The sequence below is a fragment of the Parambassis ranga genome, chromosome 2 (assembly GCF_900634625.1).
Source record: "Parambassis ranga chromosome 2, fParRan2.1, whole genome shotgun sequence".
In the NCBI taxonomy this organism is placed as follows: domain Eukaryota; kingdom Metazoa; phylum Chordata; class Actinopteri; family Ambassidae; genus Parambassis; species Parambassis ranga.
This window is the reverse complement of record NC_041023.1, coordinates 15,849,959-15,865,817: the sequence shown is the minus strand read 5'-3', so window position 1 is coordinate 15,865,817 and position 15,859 is coordinate 15,849,959. Positions and strand designations below refer to the sequence as shown.

The 15,859-nt window shown below is 39.0% G+C and overlaps 1 protein-coding gene across 2 annotated transcripts in view; it reads left to right on the top strand.

Moving 5' to 3' along the window:
- Nucleotides 1-15,859, top strand: part of trappc9 (trafficking protein particle complex subunit 9) — a 171,302-nt gene that overhangs the window by 16,523 nt on the left and 138,920 nt on the right. For both annotated transcript variants that reach the window (XM_028400050.1, XM_028400048.1), the window contains 3 exons: nucleotides 5,240-5,366; nucleotides 7,143-7,288; nucleotides 12,577-12,662. In XM_028400050.1, the coding sequence (XP_028255851.1) occupies nucleotides 5,240-5,366; nucleotides 7,143-7,288; nucleotides 12,577-12,662 (359 nt within the window). The remainder of the gene's footprint in view (nucleotides 1-5,239; nucleotides 5,367-7,142; nucleotides 7,289-12,576; nucleotides 12,663-15,859) is intronic.

The following is a 15,859-nucleotide window of genomic DNA, read 5'->3' as shown; positions in this document are numbered from 1 at the left end:
TGTCAATACAAAAACACCTCATAACATGAACATTAAATGAACAAAGTGATATTATTCAAGGCACCATCAGCTATATTTTCTCATTTAGCAAAAGTGGGCTGAATTTAAGCAACTTCAAAGAAATAAATAATACCAGCAATTTTCTGCCAGATTTATAGACAACAGGTCTATTCGCTCAGCAATGGTATTTCTGCTCAGGCTGACGTTCAAAAAGAGCTGTCTTTTGTCCGGGCAAACTTCGTCACAAACTTTAAGTATACAGTCTTTTATGAAGTCCCCCTCTGTAAACGGCCGGGAAGATTTAGCGATCTCCTCTGCTAAAATAAAACTGGCTTTGACTGCAGCCTCGCTTTGTGATTTGGCTTTTCTGAACAGACCCTGGCGAGATTGGAGGCCTCGTTTTAATTCCTCCACCTTCTGTAGCCTTTGTTCCATGTCCATATTCTCGTTTTTGTCTGCGAATTTTGTTTCATGATGCCGTCTCAGATTATACTCTTTCATCACCGCCACACTTTCTCCACACAGAAGGCACACGGGTTTTCCAGCGACGTCCGTGAACATGTACTCAGACTCCCACCTCAGTGTCCATCTTCCGTTTTGCCATTGTTGATGGGTAGGCTTTTTGCTGTTATGCTAATGACCGCTAATAAATAAGGAAATGAAGCCGCCTCCCGCTCGGTACGACACCGTTGCATTGTGGGAAATGTAGTTTCGGTGCGAACATAATATCTGCGGGCTGCTGGCTTGCAGTAGCCCGCGGGCCGGATCTAATAATAAATTAATATCATCACGTGGGCCAAATAAAACCCACTCGGGCCTTGGCCTTGACATATGTGACCTAGTGAAACACAAGCCTGGAGTTTATTAGAACCGTACACCGATGGGTCACCGATTGTGACACAGATATTCAAAGTTTGAATGTATGTGGCTGGAGGTTATAAACACACATGGCATCCTCTGGCAGCCTAGTAAAGTGTATAAAGGTAAGACACATGGTATGTGACGAGGGCAACATGACCTGAACCTCTGCTTTGCATTTAAAGGCACAAGCTTATAGAGCAGTTTTGTCTCTTCAGTCACAAGTTTAAATATGGACATGCACTTGCCTTACTTAAATTTGCTTCACTGGACCTGTCATTACATGTTACCCAGCTGGCTGCCAGAATAACAACAGTGTGATAATTGTATTGCGACTGTGGGGAATCTCATGCATTTCGGGAAATGATGGGATGATGGTTGAAGTGTAGTGCAACCTTTAACACACCGATGTTTTCCCTGCTAGGACATGACTTTGTGCCATTAAATGCCCCTCCACCCTGGTATACACACTGACAAACAGGAAAACAGTGGATCATCGGCCGTAACAGTTTTATAAATCCAGTAAAAATAGAGATGGATAAGCTTTATATTGCTTACTTTTACTTATGTGGAATTTCATGCCAGTAAGATGAACGGCACTCTCTCACTTGCTCAGCTTCCTTGCATATTTTGTGTTTATTGTTTTGATGATTTATGTTTCACTTACTGCTTTTTTGCTGCTGGCATTTTCTCTCAATTGCAGACAGGAAATTCTAAATTATTCATAAAAAACTGTTGACATGTCTGTCTGTGGTCCACCAGTTGTTTTCATTTCCCAGTATAATTTGAGAAGCCTTCCTCTGAAAACAATTCCAATCTCTTTGCTGTCATTTAAGTTATTTGAAGCTCTAGTAGTCCTACCTCCCTGTGGTGTCCATAAAAGAGAGCCTATAAGATACACCTTAATGCCAGATCTGAAAAGGGACTAGGAGTGATGTGTCTTATGAGCAAAGACAGAAATCTCCAGGGCTCTGTTAACTGTGCTGCTAACGTGAACAAGTGTAAATCTCTACAAGAATCAGAAGAATGATAATGGTGTCACTGTAGGAGCTGGAGCTTAAGGCCATAAAGACATTGAGATATTGGTAAATGTTGCCTGACTTTACATTTGGTTAGCGCTCCATTCAGTTTCTGATGCCTCTGATTATAATCCCTATATTATCTGTGGTGTCTTGTTCATCATGTCATTTATTTATAAATATCAGGACTGTGACTTAAAGGTAGGGTAGGAGATTTCATTCTGATACACGTTTTGTTAAATTAGTGTAACTTCTCTTTACAATCTGATAGCAACCAATTAGTTCGGCAGTTTCGCTTTAAAACGAAGAATTTTAATCATCTGTGGAAGCTATAAAACGCTAAAAATATCAGCCAATCCTACGAGGCGCACCTGCGCCGAGTATTGGCTGGTTGTCACTCTCTTCCTGCTCTGCGCGCACCAGAGAGGTACGTGCATGATGGCCGAAGTCACAGACTGGTTGGGAGGCGGGGCTTCGGGGTGAGCTCCGAGAGAAAGGGGCGTGTGTTTACTTTCAAAATCTGGCTGACTCTCACTGAGTTTTCAAAATCTCCTACCCTACCTTTAAGTTTGAACTGTGCTGTGTAGATTTTTTTTTATATTATTTTATCCATGTCCTTAGCTGCTTGACTAGCTAGTGACATAAATACATCTGTATGTTGTTCACAAAATGTGGCCTGTAGGCCCCAACATTATGTAAAGGCAATGGTAACTATTGTAGCATCTTCAATACTGTACAGTACATAAATGGCCTTAACTTTATGAATAGACTAATAGCACTTTGGTATTGTTTACTTTCTGCATGCAAGGCAGCCACCATCAATAAATATATATTCAAATATTTTTGCTAAGCTATACATAAGGTTAGTTAAAATGTTGCATTAATATTTCAGCTACAAACTCTACTAAATATTGTTCAAGTAATGGCTTCCTCTATACTCTCTTCAGCCTCATTTAACCTGAAAAAGGTTTTTTGTTTTGTTTTGATTCTTTAATGTTCTTCTAACGAAGTGATGGAGAAATCAGCCATGTCCAGGAAGAGAGAACTGGTGCTCACAACTACAATTATACAACTAAAAATAAAACATGAAACTTTCATGCTTCATTTTAGCGAAGCAGTGTTCAAAAAATGTTAAAAAATAAATCAATAAATTTTTTCTCCCTGAGATTTCCCCTTAAACCCACCCACCTCGTGTTCCCTTTCATGCATCTTGGGTTTTCTAAAGTGTTTTAAAAGAAACATTGACACACGCTACTTTGTGAGTTCCACTGTTAGACCTGTCCTCAAAAATTGGGAGGCATCATCTGAGCCCCTTTTATTGCTGTCACACTAACGGTTTAAAGTGTTAAATGGTTGCCAGGACATAAGAACACCAGACAAACTCTTATATGAAATTACATCGAAATGGTGCAAATTCCAGTGGCTTGCTACTGTTTTCAGGGAATAAGATTCAGAGAAAACCGCTCTGCAGCCTTGACACTTGAAAATTAGATCTTTCGTTTAGGGATTGATGTGAAGTGCTAAGTGCCTTTTCTCCCACCTTTTTTTTTAATAAATGTAACATTTTTTTTAAGTTTATCTGGACGGTGTGTTCCAGCTGTCAGGCTAATAATGTGCTGTGCTGTGGACAGGAAGCTGCATAGAGACGATAGAAACAAACAAAGCTTGAGACCTTTTACTCCAGGATTTTGTTGTTTAGGGGCCCTGACACAGTGGTATAGCCTCAAGGATGTAGCATGAAAAAAACACAACTAAACAAATGTTTTGAAAATTGCTGTTAAACCTAGTGCACACAAAAGTTTGTGGTTCAAAGAGTTACTTAGTGCTAGATAGTCTGGGGCTTTTTGTGCAAAACCCCTAGGTAAAAGGCCAAAGGTTGATGTTATTCATTTCATTCATTGGTATAAACATATACATACTGCTTATTATGTGATCCGCCCTTGTTTTGAAGTCTGATAAGGCTGGCCAGTTCATTCACCATCACCAGTATAACCTAATTGGTCAGTGGTTGTAACCTTATATGCAACAAACTGTGTGCGTCTGACACTTTTCTATCAGAACCAGCAGAACCGTTTCAACAGTTTCAGAAACAGCAGTTTGTCTGTTGAATTCGTTTGTCTTCGAAATTCTTCGAGCCTCACAGCTCAAGACGTTTCTTGGTTTGAATGTGGCTGGTGTCTTTATGTGTGGAGTTTGCATGTTCTCCCCATGCCTATGCGGGTTTGTCAATTTTTCCTGCTCCTAATATCCGCTCTGAGAACAGAATGTCCCTTGTTGTCCCCAGGAGTGTGTTTTCCCTGAAGAGGCTCCAATAAACCTACTTGGCACCAAACGTTGCATATTGCTGGTGAACTAGTACACCAAGGGTGCTAAATTAATGCTAATGTTGCTTCATTTATGTTGTCCAAAGTGTGAATTGCAGTTGTTTTAACATGGCACACTTCCTTTGCCCCTCATCAAAACCATCGGTCTTCTCTGGTCAAATTGTCTACATTGTTGTACCCACATAAGTGTCCCTTGTCCTTCAGGAGTTGGCTGTATACTGTGCACTTGTGAAGTGGTCGTTTTATGCTGAAAAAATCAGATGTTTTCCAGCAAGCACACAACCACTGCCTAGGGCCACTGTTCAGGAGAGCCCCTCAAACACATCGCTGCTGTAAACACTTCAGACATGGTCGACAAGGAAAAAAAAATGTTAAAAAAAAAGGGAGCAGAGCTGTCACTTCCTTTATGTCTTGCTCTTTTTTTGTTCTTCAGGCTTCTTCCTTTGATCTGTAGGTTGTTGTTGTTTTCAGGCTCCCAGTTTCTATGTGCGAGGTTATAGTTTGTCCAGTCATTCTTTCACTATTTCATGAGAAACATTTGGAGTCATCCCTTTACTTTTAAAATCAAGCACCTCCACTTGGCTTAACATAAGCAGCAGCTACTCCTTTTGATTAAATATATATTTTCATTTCCAGTGTTTATGCAGATTTGTTGTGAGCACATTTTAGTGAATGGGGTTTATAAATGCAGCGGAATCTTCCTCTTCCTTGATGGACGCTCTTGAAACTTGCAGAGCTAAAGCAAATTTTATGGCTGGTTAAACACTAATGTTCCTTCGAAAGGTATTGATGATACAATAAAAGTTGGAATTTTACTTGAAGGCCGGGGCTCTTATTGCTGAGAGAGACACACCTCACAGGTCATTAACGTCAGGCTAATTTATATCGCATGCAAAGCTGAATCCTCCTCTCAGATTATCTGGGTATAGGGGGTTGTAAAGGCAGTGCTGTTTAGTCAGAATTGTTGCAGTCTTGGTGTATCTATGTGTATTGATTTCTTTACATAGTTGAGGCAATTGATTTTTCTTCTGTTTATAGAGAAGAAAGAAGTGACCCAGAGTCTGGAGAACTACACCTCCAAGTGTCCAGGTGGAATGGAGGTCATCACCCTTCCTGATGGCCTGAAGCTGCCACCGGTGCCCTTTACAAAGCTCCCCATTGTGCGGTAAGACAAGAGTGTGAGCTGTTTTTACTTTGCTGTATGTTGGCTTATTTTGTTTGTGACAGTGTGAGGGGTGGTACAAACGAAAGCCTAGCATGTTTATGGTGGTTGAAATCTTCCTTTAAAATGGAAAAGCTCATAAAGAGTTAACAACATCATCACTTGTGTGGCTTTTAGGTAAACGTAACACAAAAAAAAAATCCTGGAATTTTTCCAATATACAATCTTGTGTGGTGATCTCTCTCAAGCCAGTTTAACTAATAAGGTGCTTTATAGGTTATGTTGCTGCTCTGCATTGAAATAAGCAGTATATTTAACATTAAATTAATGACAACGGTTATCTGTTGTTTAAGTGAAAATGTGTACATTTATGGATTTTTGGTCCATGCTGAGCTGCGTCTTAATTGGAAAATGTATCATAGCCTTTCAAAAATTGTATTGGAATACCACAAAGTCCTTCCAATTTATCTCTATTCAAACAAAAATCGTGAAACGCTAGACTAAAATTTGAATGCAAGGCAAGGGATGAAAGGTGTCAGTCCAGAAAGCTTTCCACTTGGACCTACAGTGACCAAGAGTAGTATAACCACCGTCAAAATGTTGAGAATTTTTCTTTTCATCTTGGGGAAGAAACAGTACTCTGATGTTGGAGGAGTTATAATACATCCTGGGATAATTGCACAATGAGCCTGATGTTTTACATTTTCTCAGACACTTTCATATACAGCCCAATGTTCAAATTGTAGGTTGTCACACTATAGAGCAGCACTGCAAAATTAGAGTTCAGTGCTTTATTGTAGCTTGTCACATTTATCTCCAAAAGCCTCTAATGACACAGGCTGTATGTGAACATTAACATATTATCACTGTTCATGAACCTCTACTTTGATTGGCTGGTAGTAGTTCAAACAATCGAACTGATGGCTGCTGAAAAAAAGGAGAGAAATGTGCAAGATTTACAGATGTATCATTCTTTGTTCCCAGCATGAGATCACACCAATGGGCAACACAAAAAAATGTGTTTTGACAGTGCAGGCATTTTTTTTTGTACAGGTTTGTGCTTAAACAACTCGTCAAATCTGCATGACAAACAGATCTGCCTGGAGGCAACACAAATGAGTTGTTTTTATGTAAATCCAGAGGTTTTACAAACTATAATTTTGCATTCTTGTCTTGTCACTACTTCAAAACTCTCATACTTCAAAGTATACATGGAGTATACGTGGACAGGACCTCCGATTTTAGAGTAAATAACTGAGTAAATATGAGTTCTTTCTGCATGAGTATGCTTGAGTGACCTGGAAACACACAGAAAGAAGCTAGTGAAGTAGCTAAACGCATCTAAATCTCTCTTAAGCTCTCATGCCTTGGACCCTTTGATTAGAAATCATTAGTATTAATTATGTCATCTTTGGCACACCAGGTTTCCCCTAAGACTACCAGGAGTCTTTATCTAGTAGATTACACTGTGTGTATGGATTAATAGCCCTCCAGTCCCTGAAAGTGTGGAGCACACACTTTCTTCAAGTGCCTGCACTTCTGTTTTTATTGGTTGGCTGAACTTGTAACCTTTAACAAAGAGCAGTACTATAAATCTCTTGGTGTATACTGTAATAATCATGAATATTCATCACAAGCACTTGGATTATACTACATAAGCAGTAGTTCTACATAAAGAAGACCCACCTTCACTAGTGTTTTTCTTTGAAATGACCTTAACAAAGTGCTTTGGAAAAAAAAATGGCCCATAAATTCATGACACTGTTTCTCATGGACCAGATCGGTGAAGCTCCTCAATTTGCCCGTCAGTCTGCGGCCCCACAAAGTGAAAGGCCTGCTGGGACAGAATATGTCTACTGCCAGCCCCTTCATCTACTCGCCAATCATCATGCACAACAGAGGAGAGGAGCGTTGTAAGAAGATAGGTAAGTCCAGTGATGTTTATCACAACCTACACATACACAATCATGCATAAATGCACACATGGCTGCTGATGTTGCTTGTAACTAAGGCCAACAAAAATTGCCTTCTCAGTATTGTAGTGTAAAGTGCTGACATTCTGCATTTCAAGTTTTTTCAAAAAGATCCTGTACAGTCTGGGTTATGAGGTTTAAAATAATCATAGCGCTGCCTGCGAAATTGTGGAACACTTGTGAGATTCACAAAATCACCTAGTAATCCACCCGTTTACCTGACAGTTATACATGTCCACTCTGAAAACAACTGCTGCTTCTCTCCCTGTCTTTTCTTTCTGATGTTGTCCAAATAAAAAGCACGTCATATCATATAAAATGCTGTTTCTCTGCTTTGAAAATGAATCTCTCCTTGTACGTGTCTGTTTCTCTGCCAGTTGCGATGTTAAATCGGCGAAAGTTCAGCTTAACAGTGTTTTATTTTAAAATCTTACTTGCTGTCTGCTCAATCTAGTTGGTGCAAATTGTTGCGTCCTGAGTGCGACACATTTCCAAAATAGAACTGACACCTATCTTTTGCAGAACAGTGTGTAGCTACTGGGCTTCTGAGACTCTCCTAAAACAAAGTTGTGAGTAAAAATGTAGATTAAGAGCATAATGATTTTTTTTAACTTCAGAAAACTGAGATCAAAGCAAAGATCTGGCCAGCAGTTGCCATGAACCAACTGAGTAACAATGGAAGCAAAGCAGCTGCCAACTTTGACATGTTTCATGTTTCTATATTTAGCACGGCTACCATTTTCCCAGTTTTTACACAAATATGTTAAACTGCCAGTTGCCAGTGTAACATTAATCAATCGGCAATCAATTCACACCCACCAAGTGCTGTAAAATTGCCTACTCCAATGTAAGAACTACTATCAGGCTCAGTTCCTGCAGGGAGACGTACAACAGGGGGTGCCTGCTTCCTCCAAGAGTAATCATGATAAATTAAGTACCTGTCCTGTCTGGCTGTCCTATCTTGGCAGAAACATGACAGATTTCTTATGGTAAAGATATTTTATACACCTTATTTATACTTACTAGAGTACTCTAGTCTTTTCTCTCTGGGCTTATCAGTTTTAGACGCCTGTACTAATTTCACTATTCAACATTAATTATGGACAATTACATTGGCAAGCTACTACAATTTCTCCAAGTATTGTACTCCATAAAAATCTAAAATTGGATGTGTATGATCCTCAAATCTAAAAATTATAATTGTATAATTATGTGTCCTTGTAAGCAGTACCCCCACCAGTTCTGACTTAATGATTTCTGCTCGAAGAACATGCACTGTAGTCATCACTTGGTATGTTAGCATAGACATGGGCTGAAGTTTCTGGGCTCAATCACTGCTCTGTGAGAAGCTGCAGCTGGATGCAAGGTCATTTTATTTTTATATTTTATTTATATATATATATATATATATATATATATATATATATATATATATATATATACATATATATATATATATAGTGGTGAGGTGAGAAAGTGATTGTGGCTTCCCACAATGGATTTGGCTGGTGTTTTGATCATCCGGTTGCAGACGTCAACAGCAATGCTGAGCAATAGCAGTGCTGAGTCAGCAGTATCACACAGGACCCCCTTCATCTCTTTTGCTTTGAAGCCCTTTGAGCTCCACCTGTGGCTCTTTGAAGCAGAAGTTTGCATCTTTGCTCTCACATTTTTTTAACCAATATGTACATGACTGTGTAATTGAAAATTGCATTTGAGGCAAGTGCAGGTGTGTTTTTATGTGTATGTTAGGGTTGGATAAAAATGAAAGCAGTAAACAAGTGAGAAATAATTGAAATTATTAAGGGTGTAATATGTTATCTATAGTATTAAGTTATATTAGAATGATTTAAGCAATTATTTTTTTTTTATTTAATTTGTTTCATTTTAAAGAGAGTGTCAACCCTTCATAGCTTTGTACAGCTGTGTCTAAGGGCCTGCAGGTAATCTATTCCAGCCTCTGTTTAGAATTATTATAGGTCTTCATGTTGTCTTATACTCTACTGGAGTCCACATACTGTCAATATATATTGGATTGTTGTTGGATTGTTGCGCATTGTGATGGAAGTGATGCAAAAGACTCGTCTAGACTGTGGTGCAACTATAGCAATGATTAGCTTGTTAAAACCATCAATTTCTATTTTATTTTTGTGCTGTCTAGACTTTATAAAATACAATCAAGCCTAATTCTTTCACTCACATGTGTACTATTAGAAGTAAACTCATTAAGCTGACTACAATTGAATTCTAATTCAAAGCCAGCAGTATCAGTCCCATATTAACTGTACACTCCCTGAAGCCTCTGATCAGCGCTTAGCTAGTGGAAATCAGATGTGCCTCTGGTGGCCGTTTGAGATGGGAGGCTTTGAATTAAGTTCAAACATGCCTTTCTCTCTCTGACCTTCTACCCCTGGAGACCTAGTTGCTAATGAAGTTACGATTATCTTATTCAAGGCCTTTTTCGGCACGAGGTGACTGCAGAGAGCAAGTCCCTGAATCGTGGGTTGACTGAGGATACGTGACATTAGCCACATGCAGGCACATTTCTCAATGCTGAATACAATTTTGATGTCATTCTGTATCGAGATCATCAACATCCAGGTGATGTTTAACTATGAAACAAATAGTCTGCAGTGTAATTGACTGTTTTATATGGTGTAGTCCATTTAGTTGTGTGTGTGTATATGGCCATACAGAGACATGACTTCACTTCATCTACTTTTGTCATTACTGAGAAAACTTGGACCCAGTGAAGCGTTTTCTGTTGGTTTGGCTCCAAACTCCAGTATATTGGATTTGAGGTAAAACAATACTGAGGTTAATGGTTAACATTCAGCTTCAGTGGTTCCAAAAATATGCCTTTGGCTTGACCCCACTCTAAAAGTGTCAAAACTGTGTTGTCCTGAGAATGCAAAAAAAGTGAAATACTTTTTTTTTGTTTTTTTTTTTTTAATTATTTCTTAAAGTCTTTATAGGCATCATCATAGTGTTAATTTCTATGGGTCAACAGTGTAGCACATTTTAATGCATCACTGCAGACCAAACATAGAACAAATACCAAAATAAACCAAACCAAATGCTAATGAGAAGATGGGGTCATGGGAAACCCTGCTGGCATGTCCAAGTGGAGACTAGTAGCAAGTGTGGTAGGGCTCAAACTGTGGGAGTGAATCCAGAAATGAAAAATCTTTCAGTTCATGAAATCAAACGGCATTCAACCTGCCACAAGGTCAGACTGTCTTAGTTTTAACAAACAGTGCCAAAAACACAGCTAGGGTTGCATTAAAGAAAAACAGAAATAAAAAAAAAAACCAGATGCACATCTACTTCATGCAAATAAAACCTTTGTAAATGTGTCTGTATTTTTGTATGTTGTTTCTTGGTGATCAAATTCTCCTATTTAAAGCATCAACTAAAATGTCATTTAGAATATTCCTCCATCTGTTTGCATTACTGACTCTAATTTCCAAGCTTGGCTTTGGTTATATTTGAATGCTTTCCACTGCTCTGGGGTTGCTTCATTTCACATGCATGAATTTTTTTTCAGCAACCCAGGCCTGGTATGCATATATTATTCAGTAAGGTATATTAATGTTGCTGATAGGTTTGTAGAATATTTCTCTGTAGGAAACAGACACTCCAAACATCTTCAGTTCTGTCTCTGCTCAATAAAATATGATTTTCGCTACACATGAGTCGGTTTGATGAAATAATTTGCCCTTCAAGGAAGCAAACACACGCAATGTTTAACTAACCGTGCAGCCATGTATTGACTAAGAACGTTCATTATTGCTTTGGACTACGAAGTTTGAAAGAGCTGAAGCCTTTAGAGATCCGTGCTGAATATCAATGACCTCTTGAGGAGTGAGGACAGCACAAATAAGATGGCAGCAATCCACTTTGTTTTCTATTTTCAGAGGTGTATTTCACACTTAATTGGCTGGCTATGAGAGCATGTCTGTGAGCCAGACCAGAGGGTTGTGTAGGGCTTCCAGACATTCATATTATAGATATCTTTCCTTTGATTGGCTTAATTTCCCAAGGTGCATGGCTGCAGTTTGCCTTCCATAAATCCCTTTTCCTGCCAGGGTCTGAGGTAGGATTTTTAGGTCCTCCTTTGCAACTCTATTTACGGCAATGGACTCTCCAAATGATCTAGAATGAGTTACATTTCAAAAATGGAGATGGGTCTACAGTGGGACCAAAGAAGCTTTTCAATATAACAAAACCTTTCAACATCTCATTCAGAAATGATGGATACTGCAGAGCAGAGTTATATATTTTATTTTTTTTTCTAAAGATTTTCTCCCAGGAAATCACTGACTGCAGCTTTTTCTCTGCACATTTCTTTTATGCTTGGACCTCAGAAAATCTTCCTCAAAACAAAACACATAATGCAATTCTAACCTGCCTTTTACCAGGGTGTCATTTCCTTAGCTCCTAATATGAATTTGAACTAATTACCCCTGCTGGTAGCCCACCACAATTGGATAGTGACTTTCATTCTGTGAATTACCAAGAACCGATTGTAAATCCTGTCAGCTCCTGTATCACTTTTATTATTGAAACATGTTTATTCTGTACATTACACTATATGTTATATCATCATGGAGGGCACAGTCGAGGCTGACTGACCACCATTTACTGGAATAGCAGTGTAGAGGTCTGTGTTCAGTGCTAATCAGCTACAAGGAACTACTGTCAGACTCTGATCTGCTGTAAAGACTTTTTATAATTGTGTTGCAGGTGTTCTCACAACTGCACTACAAAAGCCTCTCTGATTTTGTGTGTCTTCTTAAGTGCCAGCTGCAACTAAACAGTTCCAAGCAGAGAAAACACTGCAAGCTAGTTTTTGAATGGATGAATTTAACATTTTAAAAGCATATGGCAACATTAATCATCGTATACAGTAAGGATGCCTTAGTCCAGCTATTTAGGTCCAAATCATAGGTCCAATCACAATCAATGTGTTGTTGTGAGTCTCCCAGCACATGCTGCTGACATATGAGCCCCATGGTTTTAAACTCATTGTTCAATATTCAATATCCCTATTTAATCAATATCATGGCCACCAGCTGATATTACTATATCTTCCTTTTTATATAATATTGTGTGTAAAAATGATGTATGTATGGTTTGCGGGCTATAGTGATTTTCACTATAGAGACCACTGTTTACCTGGAAACTCCAGGTACTGGCTTATCCACTCATTTTCTATTTGTCTTTTCTCTTTTCCCTAGACTTCCAGTGGGTTCAAGGAGATGTTTGTGAAGTGCAGCTGATGGTCTACAACCCCATGCCTTATGAACTCCGTGTAGAGAACATGGTAGGAGAAATTCATTCACCATGATCGTAAATTTAGAAGACAATTCAACAATGAGGGATTGATCAATTTAAATGTCAAACCATGACTTACCGTACATGTCACTTAATTTTTTTTTTGGAGCAGCAACACATTAGAAACTCAATACAACAAAACTTAATGGTTTTATTGCCTAATTAAGGTGCCTTAAAAGCTTTTTTGACAGTTTAATACCGTAATGATCGAATGAAAGGGTGAGAACAAAGTCTTCACCCTCCTGACAGTAAGAAAACAACACCAGAGAGAGATGCCATTACTTTTATTGTTTCACACACCATCCTGTCAGATAGCTTCTATATTGGGGTAAACACCAGACCATTCGCTCTGTGTAAAAAAATCAAGTTTTAAAAGAGCTATCAGACACCGGGAAGTCCAATTTAGCCGTATTGTTTAATAGCTTCTGGGCGACTCCAGCTTTTTAAGTTCAGAGCATTTCTTTATTAAAGGACCTCCTGCTGAAGCGCAGACCTGCACTTCTGTCACATCCATTTCTAATTTGTGTACTGTGTCGCTCCCCTTACAAACTCCCTTTGAAACGTGCACACCAGTTGAGCCACTTTATCGGGTTCAAGGGTGCAAAATATTACCAAATAAATTGCCTGTCTCCTTGCTCACTGCTTCTGTTTATGAATGCAGCGATGTGGGACAGCCTCAAAATGCAAAGCAATCATGAGGCTCAATAAAAGGCCAGCAGGGAAAGGCCTACTTTCAGCTACCAGATAGCAGCGGTGGCATCCTGAATCGCACACAATGTACTACCTGTCAAAAGGGATGTTGCCTTTAATTATTTGGAAAGTCAAGAACAAATTACCGTGAAAGTTTTGTGACGGAGCGTGAACAAAGACAGTGGCCTCTTAATTGTAGCGGCTGTCTCAGAGCTGATGCCAAACAGACTTGGACAGGTCTTGCTGGTTGATTTAGCCGTCCTGCATCGCCTGATAACGGCTCATGCTGTTATAGACACAGGAAACGAAGGCGACCTCCAACTTAGAACATCTGGTACGTGTTTAAGCTGGAGGAGTAATCAGTAGCCAGTTGTGCTAAACCTTAAGGGAGCCAAATTTAGGTCTTATGAATATCATTTTATGAGTTCACACAGTGTGACTGCAATTAAAACTGTATGTAGGTGTAGACTTTTAGCACTAAAAGATTTAGACAATAAGAGCACTAACTTGAAGTAAATAAACAATAATGGAGCTCCAAAATAATGACACAAACAACACTTCAGTCCAATAGAGCTTTAAAAGAAAAATCCGGTTGCATTTCTAGATACTGAGCTCATTTTTTAGAACACTTTAAAGTCCTGCACCTCTATGGAAACAACAGAGTCATGGATAGAAATAGAGATCTCAAACAGCTCTTTGTGTAGTATATCTCAGTAACAACACTATAAAACACAAAATGGAAAAAAGTAGAACTTTTTCTCCTTTTGAGTTTCCAAAAATGAAAAATACAGTACATGCTAATTCCAGCTTATCTACATGTCTTTCCAATAGCAAACCTTTACAAATCAGTTTTATACACTACTCAGAAGCCCAGCCAATAAGTCACTGAATTTCTGTCACACAACTATAGATGCAATCTATACATCTATAAATGTATCAATTGGGGCTTTCTAGTTTTCTTAAGGAATTCAGTTTTTACACATTCTAATTAGTGCTAAATTAAAATTCAAATTTTTAGCATAGGTTTGCTCTGTTTGTCGTACATTTATTATGTATAACTATCAGATTAAAGTTCACAGAGTTAAAGCTCTGCACTCAGTGTTCCCTGTGCACCATTTGCAAATGCAACTTTGTTGTAAGTTGAAACAGACAAGGTCAAATAGTGATTCCAATGCCATAAACCCCTGCCACCTACAGGTGAATCGATCAGGTCGCAGATGGAGGCTGAAGCCTGTCGCCGTTCTGTGACAGCTGGGAACCTTAGGTGGTGTTGTAGAGTCACGCAGGTAGAGACAGACAGGGTGACGCAAGCTGCCAAGAGCTCCTCTATACCCTAGACAAAGTGACTGTCAGTACACCGCAGCAACCATTTATCCACTGAACATAAACCAACTCCCTGAAACGCACTAGGAAACAAACACACACACACACAAGGTCACTTTTCCTTCTTCTCTCACAAAGGTGACCCAGCAGTTTGGCAAGACAGGCCCTCCTTCTCAGTCACCACACGACTGGTGCACTAATAGCCAGCTTTGCTTTGTGCTTTATTGATTTTCTATTAAAGTGGTGCTTTTTACTACAACCCCAACCCCCAACCTGTTCATTATCAGACAGGTCACTGTGACATCCTTCAGGGTAAACAAGTTTGGGATGTTTACTTGCTTTAGAAAATTAAGTTTTGTGTTTCATTTACTCAACTTCACATGAGACATTTGCAGTAGACAAGGTAGACCGATTTTTTTTTTTTCAGCTATGAAAAAATAAAAATAAAGATATTTAATGAATAAGTCACTCCGAGGTAAAGAGAAATGCCCATGTTTCCTTTGTTTTCTGGCTTTTACTTTTGCAGTTATGAGCAAAGAAACCCTGATTACAAATAATTGTATTATTATCAAAGCATTAAAGCTAAACAAGAAGCTAACTGCATGTTGTCAGTAGAATGAAGTCAGTGCACACCAGCTCAAACAACACATTTTACGTTAATCATTATTGTTGTTCAAACAACCTAATTAACCTTTTCAAGGCAGCATACAAATGAACCAATCCAATAGGTTACAGCACTGATACTTCTGCTATCCAATACGGGCATATAATGTCCCGAAGTGAAAGCAGGGGAGCACTTAAATCACAGTCGCGGCACCTCACAGGCTCAGCTCTTCGGCAGCCTTCTCTCTAGTGAGGTAGTGTCTGCAGTTGGGGATTGATGCAGTCATTACGTCACCTCAGTCTGCCTTGTTGCACAAGACAGTATGTTCTAGGAATGTAAATTCTCATTCTGAGAATCTGCGGTTATGCACTTGAAGAGAACTTGAAGTACTACAAAGATGAGCCTTTACCTATTTTTGTGTTTACCGTGCATGAGGTTTGATCAACCCCACTAATTTCCTGCTAGCATGCTAGATTTCCCTATATATGGTAAGTCGTATGCATTTATATAGTGCCTTTCCACCTACTAAGAGCACACTGCTTAACATTGACATAAACATATTTACAAGT